Source organism: Alnus glutinosa, chromosome 9 (assembly GCF_958979055.1).
Source record: "Alnus glutinosa chromosome 9, dhAlnGlut1.1, whole genome shotgun sequence".
NCBI lineage: Eukaryota > Viridiplantae > Streptophyta > Magnoliopsida > Fagales > Betulaceae > Alnus > Alnus glutinosa.
In genome coordinates, this window is record NC_084894.1 from 17,680,706 (window position 1) to 17,698,279 (window position 17,574).

Here is a 17,574-nt window from a genome sequence, read left to right on the forward strand (position 1 = left end):
TGAGATGTGATAAGCTATAACCTGGAATAAAAGGACTATTTCATCCTGAATGTCCGATAAAAAAATGTCTATACTTTAGGGGGTGTTTGATTGAAAATAAAACTGAAGAAGATAAACGACCCCAAGCCATGGGCCACGTTCAATATTTCTTCCATGATTAATGAATTCCCCAATCATTGCAATTTGCAAGCCCAATCTTCAAGAGCTTTGAACTAAATTCTCGCACAGAAGGCGAAATTACAATCACCTTTGCAAAATTCCACTCTCACATATAATACAACTAGAATGCACAAGCTGACACAGCTGTTGTTGAATGGCAGAGATATGAAAATGCTGATACTAATTTAACCTGCGCTGTAGCTTTTAATAAAACAAAGATGGAAACGGGAACCAAAAAAGAGAGCTAAAGTAAGAACACTCATATAACAGAGGAGAAAAGATAGACAAGGCAAACTTCAGACCACCACAAAACCCTAACACAGCTTTCCCTCAATTCAAGTCCTCCTTAACCATCATTAGATTTTGAGCTGTTCAAGGCTTTGTACTGTCTCAGATTCATTTGAATTGCTTGTAGTCGTGATCCGAGTTTCTTTTACTAGAGCTGGTAATTGACTTGCAGGGGCCGGAGCAGCAGCAGCTGGAGGTTCGTCTTTTTGAACAGGAGGATGATCTTCTTTGTGAGGTGGAGCAGCATGTACTAGAATAGCCTGCCTAATGGAGACCGGAGGAGCAATTCGGACAGGTGGAGCCTGCATCAATGGTGGATGTGGTGGGGCAGCGTAAGCAGGCACTGCACTCCTTATTGTCACTGGCGGTGCAACACCATGACAAGGTGTCCTAATTTGTCGGATGGGAACATAAGGAGCTGCTCCTGCTGCAGGGAACTTCTGAGGACGGGTCCCACGGGCTTCCAGTGCAGGAGGCTGCCGTGGTGGCACTTGGCTGTCGTTTGCTGTTGTTGATGGGAGTCTGTTCCGATGAGCTGTCCTCTGGCAAATTAAGGGGAGGATCTTTGATGTGGTAGCAGGGGGAGTCTGTGGACTAGTTGGTCTGTGGCTCTGGATGGGAAACTTCCTTGGAAATAGTATTAGAGCATTGGGGTTACTTATTGCCATCTTTTCCTTCGAACGGTAGTTCAGTAAAGCCCGTGCTATTGTGATCTGTTCCAGCTCATCACTGTTTTCGGGTTCAGATGAAGAACTTGCAGGTTCTTTTGCCACTGGCCAGAAAGAAAACAAGTTACATACATTCAGTAAGAAGTTCACAGGCACGACAATTCAAAAATAGTATCACTAATGTCATGGCATTTATTTAGAGCCTTCAATTGTGGAAAAGGTAAAATCCAAATGAATCAATAACTAGTCCACCAAATATTTTCATTTTGCAGTAACAAACATCTGGCTTCCTACTAAAATGATGATTGGTACACCAAGGCCAGTTCTATGCTTTGTCTGCAAAATTACTGTAGATCATTGTTTTCATTTTTACTGGAGTTCCAACCTATCTTCTAGCGGAGCGATTCCTTATAATAGTTTATTAAGGGAATGAATTAAATAACATTCTATTGTTGCAACTATTGAAAGAAAGTTCAATAAAGACTCACATTGTTTTAGAGATGACCAAGCTGCCATAGCTGCATTTTTCTCTGCTTGTTTCTTATTCTTGGCAGGTTCTCCTGTGAATGTGATTCCAGCCAATTCCACTATCCCTGTGAAAACGGGTTGGTGTCCAAGTCCTGATCTGAAGGTCGTGTATTGTGGTAATGGCGCTCCAACTCTCTGTGCAATTTCCTGCAAGAGGTTCTTGTAAACCCCGGTCTCATCCTAACCAAAATTAAGTCTAATCAGTACCAGAACAACAAAGCTAGCTACAGATGTTTGTATCATAAAACAAAATGCAGGCAGAAAATGCAAGTAAAGGTAGCTGAAACTTATAGGCTATACATAGTGCTTGCTTAGTTCCATACAATTACGTATACATATGTAGAGAACATGAGAAGGAATTTTTTGATAAGTAAGAAGGAATGCTTGTGAAATAAGAAGATAACTGCATATAATTCAATGTCATTTTCATGAAGGAAGATCCGTGTTTCATTTATGCATCCACCACATCACATATACAAGCAGAAATTTAATAGTCCACCAGATCAAGCCTCTGTTCCCTCTCATGCCATAGTCTAGCATCTTGCATTAAATTTAGAATCTTAACAAGTATTTTATTTTTATAAGTAAAATGATTATTTTTTTAAAAAAAATCAAAATATTTTTTTCTTTTGATAAGTGAACCTTAACAAGTATTGAGCAACAATTGAAGAAACACTTAAAACAGGATAGGTGCAGCCAATCCAACAGTCCTATTAAGAAATCCAGATGCCAATGAATCTAGATCACAACATGGGACTCGTATAGACAAATTTATGATGCCTTAAATCATCAAATACACTCGTGAGTGAACTACCCACAAAAGTCCAGAAACATAAAGGATATTCATTTTGGGACATGTATATTGGCTTGTTCATGTTAAATGAGGGTCCAAAAGCAATAAGTTTAGGCTTTGAGGCTTTTGGCAAATCAAAATCACTCCTTTTGAAATCGATAAATCTATTTGCTTCCATTAATAATGACTTCAACATATGTTTCCATTCATAAACATAGCAATGATTCATTAAAATCTCAAATATTAACATTTAAGAATTAAAACTTTCAATTAAATACCCTTATATGTGATGTTAAAATCTAATTTAAATGATGAAGTCTTCCATAACTATTAGTTTAAGCTTTTGAAACAAATAGTAATTTAACATAGTATCAAACAAAGCAAATGTCCTGAATTTGATCATTGTGTTTCTCATTCACCCCATTTCAATTAAAAATTCTACGTGTTGAGCCTTACAAGCCACACGTGAGAGAAAGTGTTAGAATCTAATTTAAATGATTAACTCTAGCATTTCTTATCAGCTTAAATATGGGATAAGTGATGATTTAACATGTGAGAACATAAATTGCTATATATAGCATTTAGAATCTACTGCAAACACTACTGTACTCTTCAATCCATACATAAGAAAAGCAAAACTTTGACTTGGTATTACTAGCTAACAGAAACCAAACTTTCTCCCCAAACCCCATTTTTATTCTTATTTTTAAAAAAGTTAGAGCATTCCTTTTTTTTTTTTTTTGATAAGTAAAAAAGTTAGAGCATTCCTAGTAGCCACTAAAATAAATTTTTGGTTATTTTAATGAGCCATTTTGGTAAAATTCTCCAAAATGACTCCAATAGCCTCACCAATTTGATGAAAAAAATTTGGTAAGTCAACAGTACTCACCTACAATAGTAAGCATTGTTCACTCACCAAATCTATAACACAAAAAACTATTAAAACTTTCTCTCTTCATTTTTTAAATTTCTCTCTCATGCATCACAAACAACCTCCATTTTGAAAAAGATTATTTAAATGAAATAGTGATAGTGGATAGCTAAAATTGTGAGGCTGCTGAAATGCTTTAAAAAAGTGGATGGCTAAAATAAAGAAAGTGGTTTTTAGCTATTTTAGCTAGTAAAATTCGACGAGACTACTAAGAATGCACTTATTAGGGAAGTAGATAAACAGCTTATTCAGTAATTTCTTTTAACTTCCTTGTTGTGTATGTAATGGTACAAGGTTTCTAGCTACTTAAAAACTTTTCCTAGAAAGGTGTAAGCAAATAGTTAAGAAACAAAATCCAAATCGTAGATTTCTCATTATCTGGAACCCAATACTAGAAAGGCCTATCATTTGGGACCCACAACCACTTTACTTGTTGGAGTTTATATCAAAATAATTTTTCTTTTCTAATCTTCTGGAAACTGTTTAAATAAAATATGATTAAATATTTTTACTTCGCCTTCTTTTTCCTTCATTTTCTTGGCAACCAATCAGAGGATCAACGCGGAAGAAAAAGGCCTACAAGTTCCAGTCATCAAACGCCCTCCTTCCCCAAACACATTTTCATTGACAGAAATGCCCCTCATTGAGCAAAACCAGGAGGCCCATTACAGCTGGTTCCCGGACATGAAAGACAAACAAGAACCAGATAGCTCTCTTTCACACCCACTTGGAAAAGCTCTCTCAGAAGCCTCCTAGTTCCCACTGTCTCCTAAGATTTGATTATACACAAAAGAGGAAAATAAATAAATAAATAAATTATTTACACGTCACTCGCAAGCCAAAGCCTGAAAATTCCAGTGCCGAAAGCGGAGAAGGGCATTTACGTCATTTGAATCGCAAACCCAATCTTCAAACCCGCCGGGAAAGAAAGTGGAGAAAAAAGCCATGTGCGCATGATAAGCCGACCACCCACTCGGCGCACAGCAGCGCAGAGGGCAATGAAGCACGCCGAGGGCAGAGCACAGAACACACGGCGCATTTTAGCAAAAATAATATAAATAGTTTTTATTCATTTTTGGCTTCTACAGATTTTGACAAGTGATGCGTGTGGTGCGAGGAGTTGATGACACTGATTGATGGGTAAAGAGGGAAAGCAAAGATCAAAGCTAAGAAATGAAGAGACGGAACCCTAACGGGCGTTAAAGAGACTGACCAGGATCCTGGCGGCCAGAGAGTGGGAGGGCCCGCGGTTGGAGAGGGAGTTGAGGGCGACCTCGGCGGCGGAGTGCTCGGCCTGGCGGAGGGTGGAGCAGTAGTGGGGGCTCTCGAAGATCTCGCCGTTAAAGTTGACGGTGGCCTTGAACCTGGGCGCGTGGTCCGGACCTTCTCGAATGCACGTGTAGGAGGGGAGGTTGAAGCAGCTCCGCTGGGCCAGCTCTTGAAGCTGGTTCTTGTACATTTCTTCAGCTCTCCCTCTCTCCCTCACTCTCGCTTTTCTATTCTATCCTCTCCTCACTCTCTACTACAAATCAACCTCGCCACTTTCTCAGAGTAGGCTTTTCTCGGAGCCAGATCGGATCCGCGGTTTCCCGGTCCGATTGAAACAACAGCGGTTCAGACTTTGAGACTGTATCCTCCGGCGACGGCGAGAGAGAAAGTGTGAGAGAGATGGAGGATGGGGGGAGGTCTGAGAGAGAGAGAGAGAGAGAGAGAGAGAGAGGGGTAATTTGGTAGTAGTGGAGTTGGGTTTGTGGGGATTATTAAAATGGGGGAATTTATTAGACTATTGCTTTTATTGCCGGGAGTCAACTGAACGTTAGGCTGCATGGATGTGATCTTTTCCCTAGATTTTCTCAATTTCTTTTTGTTTATTTCTGTGTATTTTAAACTAAAATAAATCGTTTTCTCATTAATTAGTCTTACACAAAATTTAATCTCTATCAAAATTCTCTTATCAATACATGCATGATACACTTATTTTTGTTTATAATGTGAAGCTAGTAGTTGGGTGTAAATGACTTAAATGAATAATAATAATATATACTGCACCAATATTTTGGAATGCTAACGGGCGCCTCTTATTGAATTGGTGCGATCGCACAGGAATTGAGACAGTTGAATTTCACTAATTCTATTAGGTTTATGTATCAATGCTAATTCATTTTTTTAGTGGAAATTTCAAGCTTTGAATCAAATCATAAAAATGAAACTATTTTCAACACATACAATATCATGAATAAAAACAGGATAATATTTCATCCAAATTTGCTCTAATGATTGCAAAATATACGCCTTTGCCCAACTATGAGTAGCCACGTTTGGTTCCCTCTTAGCATGTCGCACTTCCCATGAACAGAAACCTCTAAACAAAGTCTTTGCATCATCGATCAATTGACATAGCGGCTCCAAGATTGTTCTTCCATCCTCAAGGCATTTACGATCTCCAATGCATCTCCCTTCAATATAATCTTCAGCATGCCCAAATCTCTACTAAATTCTACCGCATTCCAAGCTGCATATGCTTCTGCGACTACACAGTCAACTATAAATTGTTTAAAGAAACACATAGATGCCAAAACATTCATCTCTTGATCTCTGACAATAATCCACACACCCATCATCTTTCTTGATTTGTTTATCACTGCATTCCAATTTGCTCATGTCCGGACAGCAGTTGCAGAAACTTAATTTTGCGGCTGGTAAGTCGCATATCTGGACAGCTACTTAATCCGTCCGGACAGCATGCGATATTAACACGAAATGAGCTCTTTTTCAGCTCATTTATGCACCCCACACGCCTCTCATCTCCGTTTCCTCTTGGGTTTTGATACAAAATCCATATTTCTTGATGATCCAAGCCCCTGAACTCAAATCTAACTTCGAAAATGTGATCTACAAAACCCGATTTATGTTTCCAGCGATTGATTTGAGGTAAACTCAAAATTTTAAGTTTCTCTAGATTTAGTGTAAATTTTGAAGTACTTGAGTTTAATCTTCATTTTTCTTTATGTTTTACACATTTTGGAGCCTCTTAAATGATCCCCAAGCTACGGGTTGCGTTTGGATGAATTTTGGTAAGTTTTTCAAAACCCTAACTTTTTGGGTTATTATTTAAAGTGTAATTTTAAGTGCTTAACCCTAAAATTATCTTATGGGTTAGTATCATTTGTGATTGGGTTGTTGAATGGAACCCTAGAAATTCTATAGGTATTCCATGGGTTAAGTCCTTGAGCGATTCAAGAGCTTTTGAATAGTTTAGTATTAGAAAATGCTAATATGTGGTGCAATGTATTGATACAATGGTACATTACAAGTCATTGGCTAGGAAACCTTAGTCGAGCCTACTATTCGAGCAACCATTGTGAGTATTCTACTCACTGAGAAAAGTTACTACGTTTTGAGTATTTTATAGAAATGATAAATGATATGTTGTTTTATATCGAATCGACAATTGTTGAATTATATGTGTTTAGATGATTTTAATACTTTCAAGTATGTTGAATTATGATAAGGATGTTTAAGTGAATTGAGATATGAGTATGAAAGAATGATTTGAGTTATGTTTTGATGAGTGTTAATGTATGATGAGATTGAGATATAAATTATATGATTTGTGTTGAGAAAATGACCCATTGAGATGTTTATGTATCATAAGAGAGTTATGTGTTAAAAGTATGATTATGAATGGAAATGTATGTTGATTCAAGCATGATAGCATATATTGTGAAAGATCACTAAGGTTGCGTCCCCATTGACACTGTCTTGTGAAAGACCACTGAGCTTGCATCCTCATTGGCACTGTATTGTGAAAGACTATTGGCCTTGTGTCCCCTTTAGCATCAAACCAAAGTGAAATGGAAACATGAATGATTTACATGAGCATGCATGATGTTTTATGTGATGTTTTAAGTTATATTCATGGCTAGATGTATCAGTATGCCTATGAGGTTGAATGAAACAATACATAAATATACAGTTACAGTTAGAATGCATTGATGAGTTTTCATGCTAAACGTATCGATATGCCTATGAGGTCGAATGGAATAGCACATATGTATATGGTTACAGCTAGACTGCATAAGAGGTTTTATGTGCACCAAGCTTGGTTGTGCTTAGATACTTGTGTTTCCAAAGGCTTAGAAATGTTTCTATCTTTGTATAGTTATGCATGATGCCACATATTTTCTACTTAGACGTACTTGTATGCTAGTATTTTTCAAGGTTGGAAAGCTTGTATACATGTATAGCTAAGTTACCTATTATGTATGTAAAAGATAATATGTGTAGATGGGCTTGTATATATATACTTCCAAGCGGTAGATTGGAATGCGCATATATATTCACAGCTACGCAGTATGATGTTCATGTGTTCTGAAATATCAGTGTTTACATTATCAACTACGATATGTTTTCAAGGGACGGATTTTTATTACTACGAAGGATAGCTGTTATTGCAAATGAATAATAAAATGAAATGTCGATTCTATGCAAAAACTTAGTGAGTATTATACTGCTAAGGTGGTGAACTCACTCATTCACCTATACGAATGTGGCCAACACCACGACAGTATAGATGCTGATACTTTGGCTGCAAGTACTACAGATGTATAAGACGGCCCAGTTGCCTTGTATTTGGGGTATTATGACTGAAGCACATCACGACGGTCATATGTTCGGACTCGGGGGTAGTCCGCTTTTTGTAAACTTTTGTTTATGACTTGTGACGCTTGTGTCACTTATTCTTTAGTAAAACCATACTTTTGTGATGTAATTAATATTTTGATGAGCCTTAAATAGATAAATGTTAAATGGTTCTTTTGTTGTAATTAACAATTGATGTTTTATAGATGTGATTTTCGTTGTTCAGATTTATATTTTTTGCTGCGATAGATGTTATACTCTGATATACTAGGTATATACTATGGAATATGTACCATATGTTGGCTTTATGACAAATTGACATGCCATTGTAATGACTCATTTTGTGTTTGTAAAAAAAAAAAAAAAAAAAAAAAAAAAAAAAAAAAAAAAAAAAAAAAAAGAAAAAAAAAAAGAACAAAAGGGTCATTGCAACAGCTGTATGAAAATCCTCGTTAGCACTACGAATTAATTGGGAAGGATGAGTGAACACTCCTCCAAACACTATTGTATTTTTACATAACCATATTTTCCTTGCTACTGTTACCAGGGGTTCTACCTCTTCCTTTTCCAGTTTCTTTACTAGACCATCGAGTATATGTATGAAATCTTCGTCCCTAACAGAAATTTTTTGAATCTTCCTGGTACAATCCCATCATATATCATTAGAAGATGAATAGCACCATAGGATATGACATTTATTCTGCACCTTCAGCCCACAAATTGGACACAAAGAATCCTGAGCAATCTTTTTCTTGAATAAATTTTCCTTGGTTGGCAATATATTGCTACAAGCCCTGCAAAGGAATATAATCACCATTCCTAGGACATTCAGGTTCGATATAGCTTTCCACACTCTACTTTGGGCAACAATAGTTGTACTTTCACCTACAACGTACACAAAATGGTTTTTCTCCATATGATATGCGCTTTGAACCGTAAATTCTCGTTTAGTTCTACCAATCCAAATCAATTGATTCATTTTGTCTAAGCGAGTTGATTGCCATACTACCTATCATCTTAGCCTTCTCTTCGTTGAAAATCTCCCTAATGAGTGTTACATTCTACCATCTGGTACCTTCATCAATAAGCTTTTTTTTACTCTCATCTCTGTCCAAAATCCTCACAGGCTATAATACCTTACATAATTAACAAGCTTAATATTTGAAATTTTGATAATAATAATAATAATAGAATAAATATTGATTGTCCAAATGCTAATATTTTTGCACTCTTTATTTATGTAAATTCTCTTACAAATATTTTTTTTTTGAAATTTATAAAAAGGTATTTAAAGAAACCCTATTCAAATATTATTTTTAAAACTTTGCGATAATTGAACGATTGAAGTTTCCTTCGAATGTTCATTATCACGAACGTTCAAAGTGTCATTTGAATGATCGAAATGGAACATTCGAAGTAGGATTCGGTCATTCAGTGAAGAACATTTGAAGTTGAATTCGAATGATCGAATATAAACATTCGAACTTTCCAACGAACGCTCGATTTTGCGAAGACAAATTTTTTTTAAAAGGTAGACCATTTTTAACCTTATTTACGTGAGGGGGCTCTATAAATAGGCTTAGAATAAATCCTAGACCTACCCATACGCTTTTCCAAACTTCCTAGACCCTGTGTGTGTGTGTGTGTGAGAGAGAGAGAGAGAGAGAGAGAGAGAGAGAAGGGGGGGGTTTTGTCTCTAACTTGGACAACTCCTACCTAAAGGTAATCTAACATTTAATCTCTTAGTTTTCATACGTGTTTTACTGTTTAATTTGTACCTAAACATGCTTGGTTGTTTGTGTTGGTGTTTATGTCTTAAATTCCAATGTACTATTGACATATAAATTTGTTATGAATAAATGTTGTTATTCAGTCATCTATTTTTGAGCATCAAGCGTATGATATTTTACATACTTAATAATGATTATGTATATTTTGCATGTAAAAAGCCATTGGATCATATTGAATATGGTCTATGGTGTGAGTAACGGGGTTATCACACAAGGTCTTAGTCCATAATCCTTTGTAGTATTAAATTTTGTATAGTTCGCAGACGGTAATAGAATTGGGTATTCCATTTGTGAAGAATGTTACATATCGAATCTTTGTGATTTATCTTACTTAGGCAAAGTTGGAGGTTTCGGGTTATTGTGTAGGTGTTATGCACTGAACAAACCATGGATGTTGTTTTTCCACTAAAATACTATCAATGAGAAAAACTCATATTCCCAAGACTTTTTATTATATTGATTCTAAATCCTGAGAGGATTGTGTACTCAGATATGAAGTGTAGATCACTTTGATGCATTTATGGGTAAGACCAATATGGTGGTCAACATTCTCAATGCGTTGGGTGATCGCAATTAACTTTGTAAGAAAGCTTTTTTCAAAAATGAATTCAAGTCATTTATTAAAAGGATAAGATCTTTTCCCCTTAAGATAAATTTTGTGGATTGGATTATTCTCAATCTCTAGCCAGAGTATTTTGGTATAAGATACCAATTAGAACGTACATGTAATAAATATTTCACGAGTACGAGAATAATGGATAAAATCAGTGACTGAAGGATAAAGATGTAGAGAATTAAATGACAGTTCTTGGCTTTAATTCTGCTACAGAAGATTTCATGCAGGAATCAAAAGTCAATATTAAGTAAGTTTAAAGAATTAATTGTTTTAAAATGCAATTACAATTGTTTAGTGAAATTAATTGTCATTAAATAGTGATTTGATGAGTCAGAAGAATTTTAGCTAGTTTTTTTTTTATTATTATTTTTCCTTTGGGTCTCTCATTATGCTGATTTAATTTAACCAGATTAGGCTTTTTATTTATTAAAAACATGGGTTTGAGAGAAATTATGTATGAAATTCAAGAGGGAATATTGGGTCTTGAGATAAAATCAAAGCCCAAGGAGATAGTAGATGATGCATGGGCTAAGGATTTAATCCCTAGCCAATGCGTCATGTACCTAGTGGGAACTAGAACTTCACCTATAGCTTCTCCCACATTGCTTATATCTCCCACTCTCCTAATATTCAGAGCTTATAAACAGATATGTATCTACCTCTTGTAAAATAAGTGACTGCAATAGTTTTTTAGTTTTTATTAAGAACTAATATTCTTGAGTTAACTCTCGAGAATAAGTTTAAGTTTTGAAGATCAAGTTGAGAGCTCACGCTTTTGGTTATCATCAGTCATTGTGAGAAGATCTGAAGGTCTCATAATCTTTGAGATCACAAGTTCTTTGTTGAGGAGCAAGGAGCAAACTTTTGCCCAAAAAGCTAAAGAGTGGCCAAATTTTTCAAGTAAGTATTTTTGGTTTGCAATTTATTTTAAAATCGAATTGTTCTTCACCTGTTCGATCTGGGCTTGAGAATTTTATTTTCCGTTGCACAAACCTGTTTTTACAAACTAATTCTCAACAGTTTGTCTATGAAAAACATGTGATTTATTAATGGGTTGTTTTCATATAAATGAGTCTCGTGACTCTTGCATGCTGGGCTGGTTCGATACATTTTGAGACCTAAGGCAATAAAGTTAAGTCAAACATTTTTTTAAAAACATATATATTATATTTGTATTTAAAAATTATTTTTCTCACTTTTTGAGATGCAAAATTGTTGCCTCTTTAAATTCTGATTAGAATTTTGGCTACTCAATGCTCATCTCAAGGCCCAAAAATCTCTACCCACAACATAATTGAATATTATTCTCTCCATTACTTCTAATAATCGAATATTTAAAGTTAGAAAATGGGTTTTATTTAAGAATGCTTTAATATTATTTGATTATCGTATTTAATACTATCAATTTTTTAAGAATTATTTCAACAATGGAATGTTGGAGAATTAAATGATATTAATGCATTTTAATTATTTATTACTATAATTAGAGGCCTTAATTAAATAATATTTACTATAATTAAGTCTTCAAATATATATATTTTTTTAAAAAAAAAATCTTATTAATATTCATTAATTTGGGGATTTTTATTTTTATTTTTTATTTTTAGAGGCCGCCCTGCTTTCATGATAACATGAGGATTTAAAATACAAACTTTATATTCTAGAATGAACAGTAGCTAAATGACCTTATCACATTGTTTTTAACCACTCTTGCATGATGTTTTGACATTGGGTTAGGTGTAATGAATAAAAGTTTTAACCTTTGAACGTTTTAAACAATGTATGAGAAGGGACTCGGTTGATATATGCATGAATGATGTATTATGTGTTCTAGGACTTTCGTGATTAAGTAGAAGTTAAGTTGTTGCATGAAACTAGGGATTTAGGTTGATTTCCTAGATTTATAGTTGCTGTCACAAGAGAATGAACGTTTGACTCTCGATGAATGAACATTCAACGATGTCCTGAAATGAATAATTAGGGTTTTAAAGGTGTATTAGAATTTTGACAGCATGATTAAGGTTTTACATGCAAAGATTAGGACTTCTAATGTGTTTGTGTCTAATATTAGAGTATGATTTGCAGTGACTTGGAGATTAATATGTAAGAGGTTGTGGATGAGCGATTGAGGTAAGTAAATGAATCCGAAACTATTATTTTTCACTATGCGACATGTTAACGATTTGAGCATATTATTATTTCATGTTTCAATACGAAAATATGTTATGAGCCTATTAAATTTATCAAATGTTTATAAATGCTTCAAACAGATATTTGCTTATTATGCAATATTTAATAATTAAACATATAGTGTGGATCGTCATGTAAAAATGACATGCATATGGTTGTATATGGTCTTGACTTGACTCTATGGTCAAAGAGATTTACTTTTATGTTTGGTATTGGATTCATTTGTTTTATAGGTGACCGGAGCACCATGTACAGATAGGGTCACAATTACGGCTTCATTAGTGATGTTGATCACCCGAGGTTAAAATCCGGTCAAGCCATTAACGAAGATGGTATGCGACAATATCCGAAACACCATTATTTTATTACAGGTCCCTTAGGACAATGCCAACCCTATCAAGAAGGCGTTAAGGGGTTGAATAAATGTATTTTGAGAATAGCTATAACTGTTAAATATAATCTACTCAGTATACATTTTGCTTGCATTCAAATATAAGTGATTTATTGCCAAAATTATGCCCACCTTACTTTAAAACAAAACCAATTTTCATATCGGCATAATAATGGTGGCATTATTACATAACTTGACAAATTTCATAATAATTTACTTACTAAGGTTGTTGAATTATGCAATTACTTTCCACTGCGAAAGACTTTGGTGTTTTGCGGGTTAGCAAGTTTATCAATTTTTAGAAGAGAGTATTTCGTTTGGCAGAAGATGCTAAGTGAATGTCTCTTTGGTCAGGTTTGCTTAGCATAGTTAGAAGTTATTAATTGTTCACATATATATGTATTCTAATTGGAAGCTCCGTGTTTATATTTGATGATAGATGATGAATTGTTAGAAGATATTCAGTGTTAACTCATATCATTTTTATTTCGCTTTTCAGTATAAGATATGCTTTGATAAGTTGGCGTTTAGCGTAATACCTTCAACTAAGTACTAGTTAATTATCATTAACGCGTTGCCAGTAACCCTCCAAGTTAATTAAACAAATTGTTTAATTTTGGGGACGTTACACAGACGACTGAGCAACATATGTTGAAGGACTTGGGAGCCATTTTTCTTCCCATATTTTGATAATGGATCCATTCCCCACTCTCCAGACCAAACTTGCTTCTAGAAGTTCCCTAGCATTCCAAATGCTTCTCTAGGCATATGATGACTTATGTCCAATTTGGGCCTCTAGGAAATTTTCAATCGGATAATACTTTTCCTTAAAGATCTACGCCACTAACATGTCAGGATTTTTAAATAACCTCCACCCTGATTTCACCAGCAGTGCTTTGTTGAAACACTCCAGCTAACGAAATCCCAGAACACCTATGGATTTTGACTGCCCCAGTTTAACCCAACTCATCCAAGCTACCTTGGAATTATTCTCCATGTGTCCCCACCAAAATTGGAGCATCACTGAGTTAATTTCCTTACACAAGACTCTGACAATTAAAAAATACTCATATTGTATGTAAGAATAGCTTGAATAACAGCCTTGAGTTGGATCTCATTCACTGCTTGTGACAAAGATTTTTCTTTTCATTCGTTTATGTAATTCCAAATCCTATCCCTAATACTTTTGAAGGTTTTGGTCTTTGAATTGCCAATCACATTTTATCTTTGAATGTACCTCAATCAAAGATAAAATGTGATTTTTAGTTCCACTTTGGTATTGCCATGGAAATAGAGAGAAGTCCTTTCCATGTTCAATTTTTGTTCTAAAGCTTTTTCGTATGCTGCAGCAACTTCTGAACGTTGCTCCACTCCTCAATATTTGTCTTGCAGAATAAAAGGCTTGACAAATTTTTCTAATAAATTGACATTGTCACATCAGTAAAGTGAAATACTTGTGAGATATTAGTTTGGTATATAAGAATACTTGGGTGTAAATTAATAGACTTTTTTAACTTCAGTAATTATCTCAAGTAAACACGGTGGACAAGCTGATTAAAAGTGTCCCATTACGAATCATGCCATGTCTGATGACAGGCTTCACTTCCCATATTTGTTGTGACATTAATATATTTTCCATTATGCCATTCTTTTTAATACATTTGTGTTTCATGTGGAAAACCAAAATATTTTATGTTATTTCTTGAATAAATAATTATTTTTTTTCTCCTATCAATAGTATTATTAGATTATAATAATGTTCTCCTATGTTGTAACTATGACTATGCATAGACTTTGTCCAATTTATATTTTTTATTTTACTTTATTTTTCTCTTGAACAATATAAATATATATCAGCATGAAACATATAATAATTGTATCAAGTTCCATTTGGTTTTAATTATTACATAGCTGCTTAATCAAGTTTCTATATATTTCTCTCTCCCTTCCAAAGTGGGAGGCCTTATTTGAATATATTTAATCCACTAAAAATACCACTTTGATCTTATTATGGGACAATAGTTAGTTATAAAATGAGAGTAATTTCCCCTCCAATGAAGACGGTAACTATTCTACCTAATTATATAACTATTACTAGCAAAATATATATATATCACTAGTCTATGCTTTTCAGAAAAACCTAACAAATTTATAGAGCTCTAATTGTCATTGGGTTTAAAGCACTTTATTTTAACAGAAATGCTTGATTTCCGTCTTTTGCTCATCTCTTGTCAATTTTCATACAAAAAATGGGCAAATGCACAATTGAATATATGGAACCACATGAATAGATTCAATAATAAATTTACAAAAGAGATGAGTAAAAGATAGATGTGTATCATCTATTGGCCTATTTTCAATTTTTTTTTTTTTTTTTTAAAGACATTGATTGATTTTGGATTTTTATTGGGTCCCCTACCAAATATGAATGTGTGTACAAAATATATACAAAACAGTGTGTATAAATATCATTTGCCAATAAATTAATGTCACATAGCTCTCATTCTCGTATTTGGATCCTCTTCGGTTCAAATAAACCGGTGAGGATCTAGTTCTTTAAAAAGTGAGGGTATAATTGTCCAACAAAATGTGAAATGACAATTATGCCGTCACATTTACAATAACTGGATACTCTCCGATTCATTTGAATTGGAGATGATCATTTTCCCTCATTCGCACCAATTAGTAGTGGTGGGCCACTCCTTTTTAAAAGAAATGTTTAAATTGTTTTAAATTTTTATTTAGGATATATTAATAATAATTTAAAATAAATGTGTCACACGACACGTCTATGATATGCTAAACGAGAGCTATGAGGCATTAATTGATTGGTCAAACGTGATATATTATTAATTAATTTGACGAAATATTGATGGAATGACCTATTTGAAAATAATGAAAAATTGAAGGACTTAATTGTTAAAATTAAAAACTTAAAAGAAACCATAAGAGCACTCAACCTGAAATTGCGTTGTGGGTAATGATGATAGAGAAGGTGGACAAGAAATAACAGCAAAAGGATTGCTTCATAATGGCCTAAACAAGGTGCATTTTGATTTTGCAGCTAATCACGTGCTGTGAATTGTGGTCACGTGCCCAACATATCAAAAAATATTATTGGGTCTTCATAGTGTGAACACGTGGAGGCCTCCAGGCTATCGTTGCATCCTCTTTAATAATAAACGATGACATAATATATATATATATAGAGAGAGAGAGAGAGAGAGAGAGAGAGAGAGAGAGAGAGATGGATAGATATAATTGCTCCTGTCAGAGAAGGATGGAATCTCCACCGTCGAGGATTGTAATTTACAAAAGTACCCCCCCGTATTCCTAAGGCTGATGGGGGGACGTATTAATTTTAGCAAGACTTTTATGGTCATTTAAACATAATTAAAAGCACTGGGGGTTTCATTATCATGGAGAAGGTAAGTGGGGAACAAACTTTTTTAATCTCCGAAATTGGTGAAGTTTGACTGTTCCAAATCACGAAAATGCCACTATGGAGTTAATACTTTTGACGAATTGAAGCTGCAGTCCACATTGGAGGTGGAGGTGGAGGTGGAGGTGGGCAAATGTAGATGACAAGTTTGAAAAGGTCTCCCCCCTCCCTCCCCAAAATCAATTCAATATTCCGCATTTAATGAATTAAAGAACCATTTAATATTACAGAAAGTGGACTTCTTACACTCAAAATTAAATTTCACAACATCTAATTTAATTTTTTAAATAAAAAGTTTAATAGTATAGAAAGTGGACTTCTTGTTTTTGCTAAGTAAAAGGAAAAAATAAGTTAGGTTATTGTATAACATTTTTAAATTAAGATAATGTTATATATCATATTTTTATTCAATAATTATTTTATAAGGTTAACGTAGCATTTCCAATTAACCCTTGATTATTATTATTATTATTATTTAAACTGATTCAAAGGTTGGTTGAAACTAACACATTAACATTGTAGGTTAAAAATATTGTTTCTAGTATAACTCTTTAAATTATTTGAGATAATAAACTTGGCTTTGGTTGTTAAAAAATTTTTATTTTGTCTTTTGTTTTCTTTTCTCAAAACAAAAACAATAACAAACAACCACCGAACCCTAGGGGTCCATGATGGGTCCCGAAGCCTTTTACCCTCAAGCCCATGCAGGGCTCAACGGCCAGCAGAACAGGCCAAGCATCGTATGAACTTAAGATTCACTAAGAAATTGCCAACTATATAACCTTTGAATGCCAGTTGCCTCTTGAGGCCCAACAAACCAATGACGACCTACTAGTGACTGATCACCAGGGGCATACACCCTCGGATAGCAAAATACATTAATCAACATAGCGGGTAGTTGTGTCACTTCTCACTCCCATTAGGGCTCAATTCTATTGATATAAAAAGGTTTCGATTCCGATTTTATTTTATTTTTTTTTTAATTTAATTTTATAGAAAACAACAATTTATGAAGATAATTTGATATCAAATCCTTTTTTCTCCTGTGGGTGCGGACCAAAAGCAGTAGAATTTTCGAGTCTAAGAAGGTGTATTCCCTATTAAGCAGGGTAGAACAAGAGTGTGGAAAAAGGGCAG

The 17,574-nt window shown here is 34.5% G+C and overlaps 1 protein-coding gene and 1 long non-coding RNA gene across 2 annotated transcripts; one reads left to right on the forward strand and one right to left on the reverse strand.

Moving 5' to 3' along the window:
- Positions 1–306: 306 nt before the first annotated feature.
- LOC133877967 (double-stranded RNA-binding protein 2) lies at positions 307–5,129 on the reverse strand. The gene is made up of 3 exons (XM_062316431.1): positions 4,581–5,129; positions 1,604–1,823; positions 307–1,219 (listed from the first exon to the last, which is right to left on the reverse strand). The coding sequence occupies exons 1-3, from the start codon at positions 4,824–4,826 to the stop codon at positions 516–518; spliced, it is 1,170 nt and encodes a 389-aa protein (XP_062172415.1). The 5' UTR covers positions 4,827–5,129; the 3' UTR covers positions 307–515.
- A 6,020-nt stretch (positions 5,130–11,149) lies between these two features.
- LOC133877364 (uncharacterized) lies at positions 11,150–13,005 on the forward strand. The gene is made up of 3 exons (XR_009901734.1): positions 11,150–11,314; positions 12,500–12,544; positions 12,838–13,005. It is a non-coding gene; the product is annotated as an uncharacterized LOC133877364 (long non-coding RNA).
- The last annotated feature ends 4,569 nt before the right edge of the window (positions 13,006–17,574 follow it).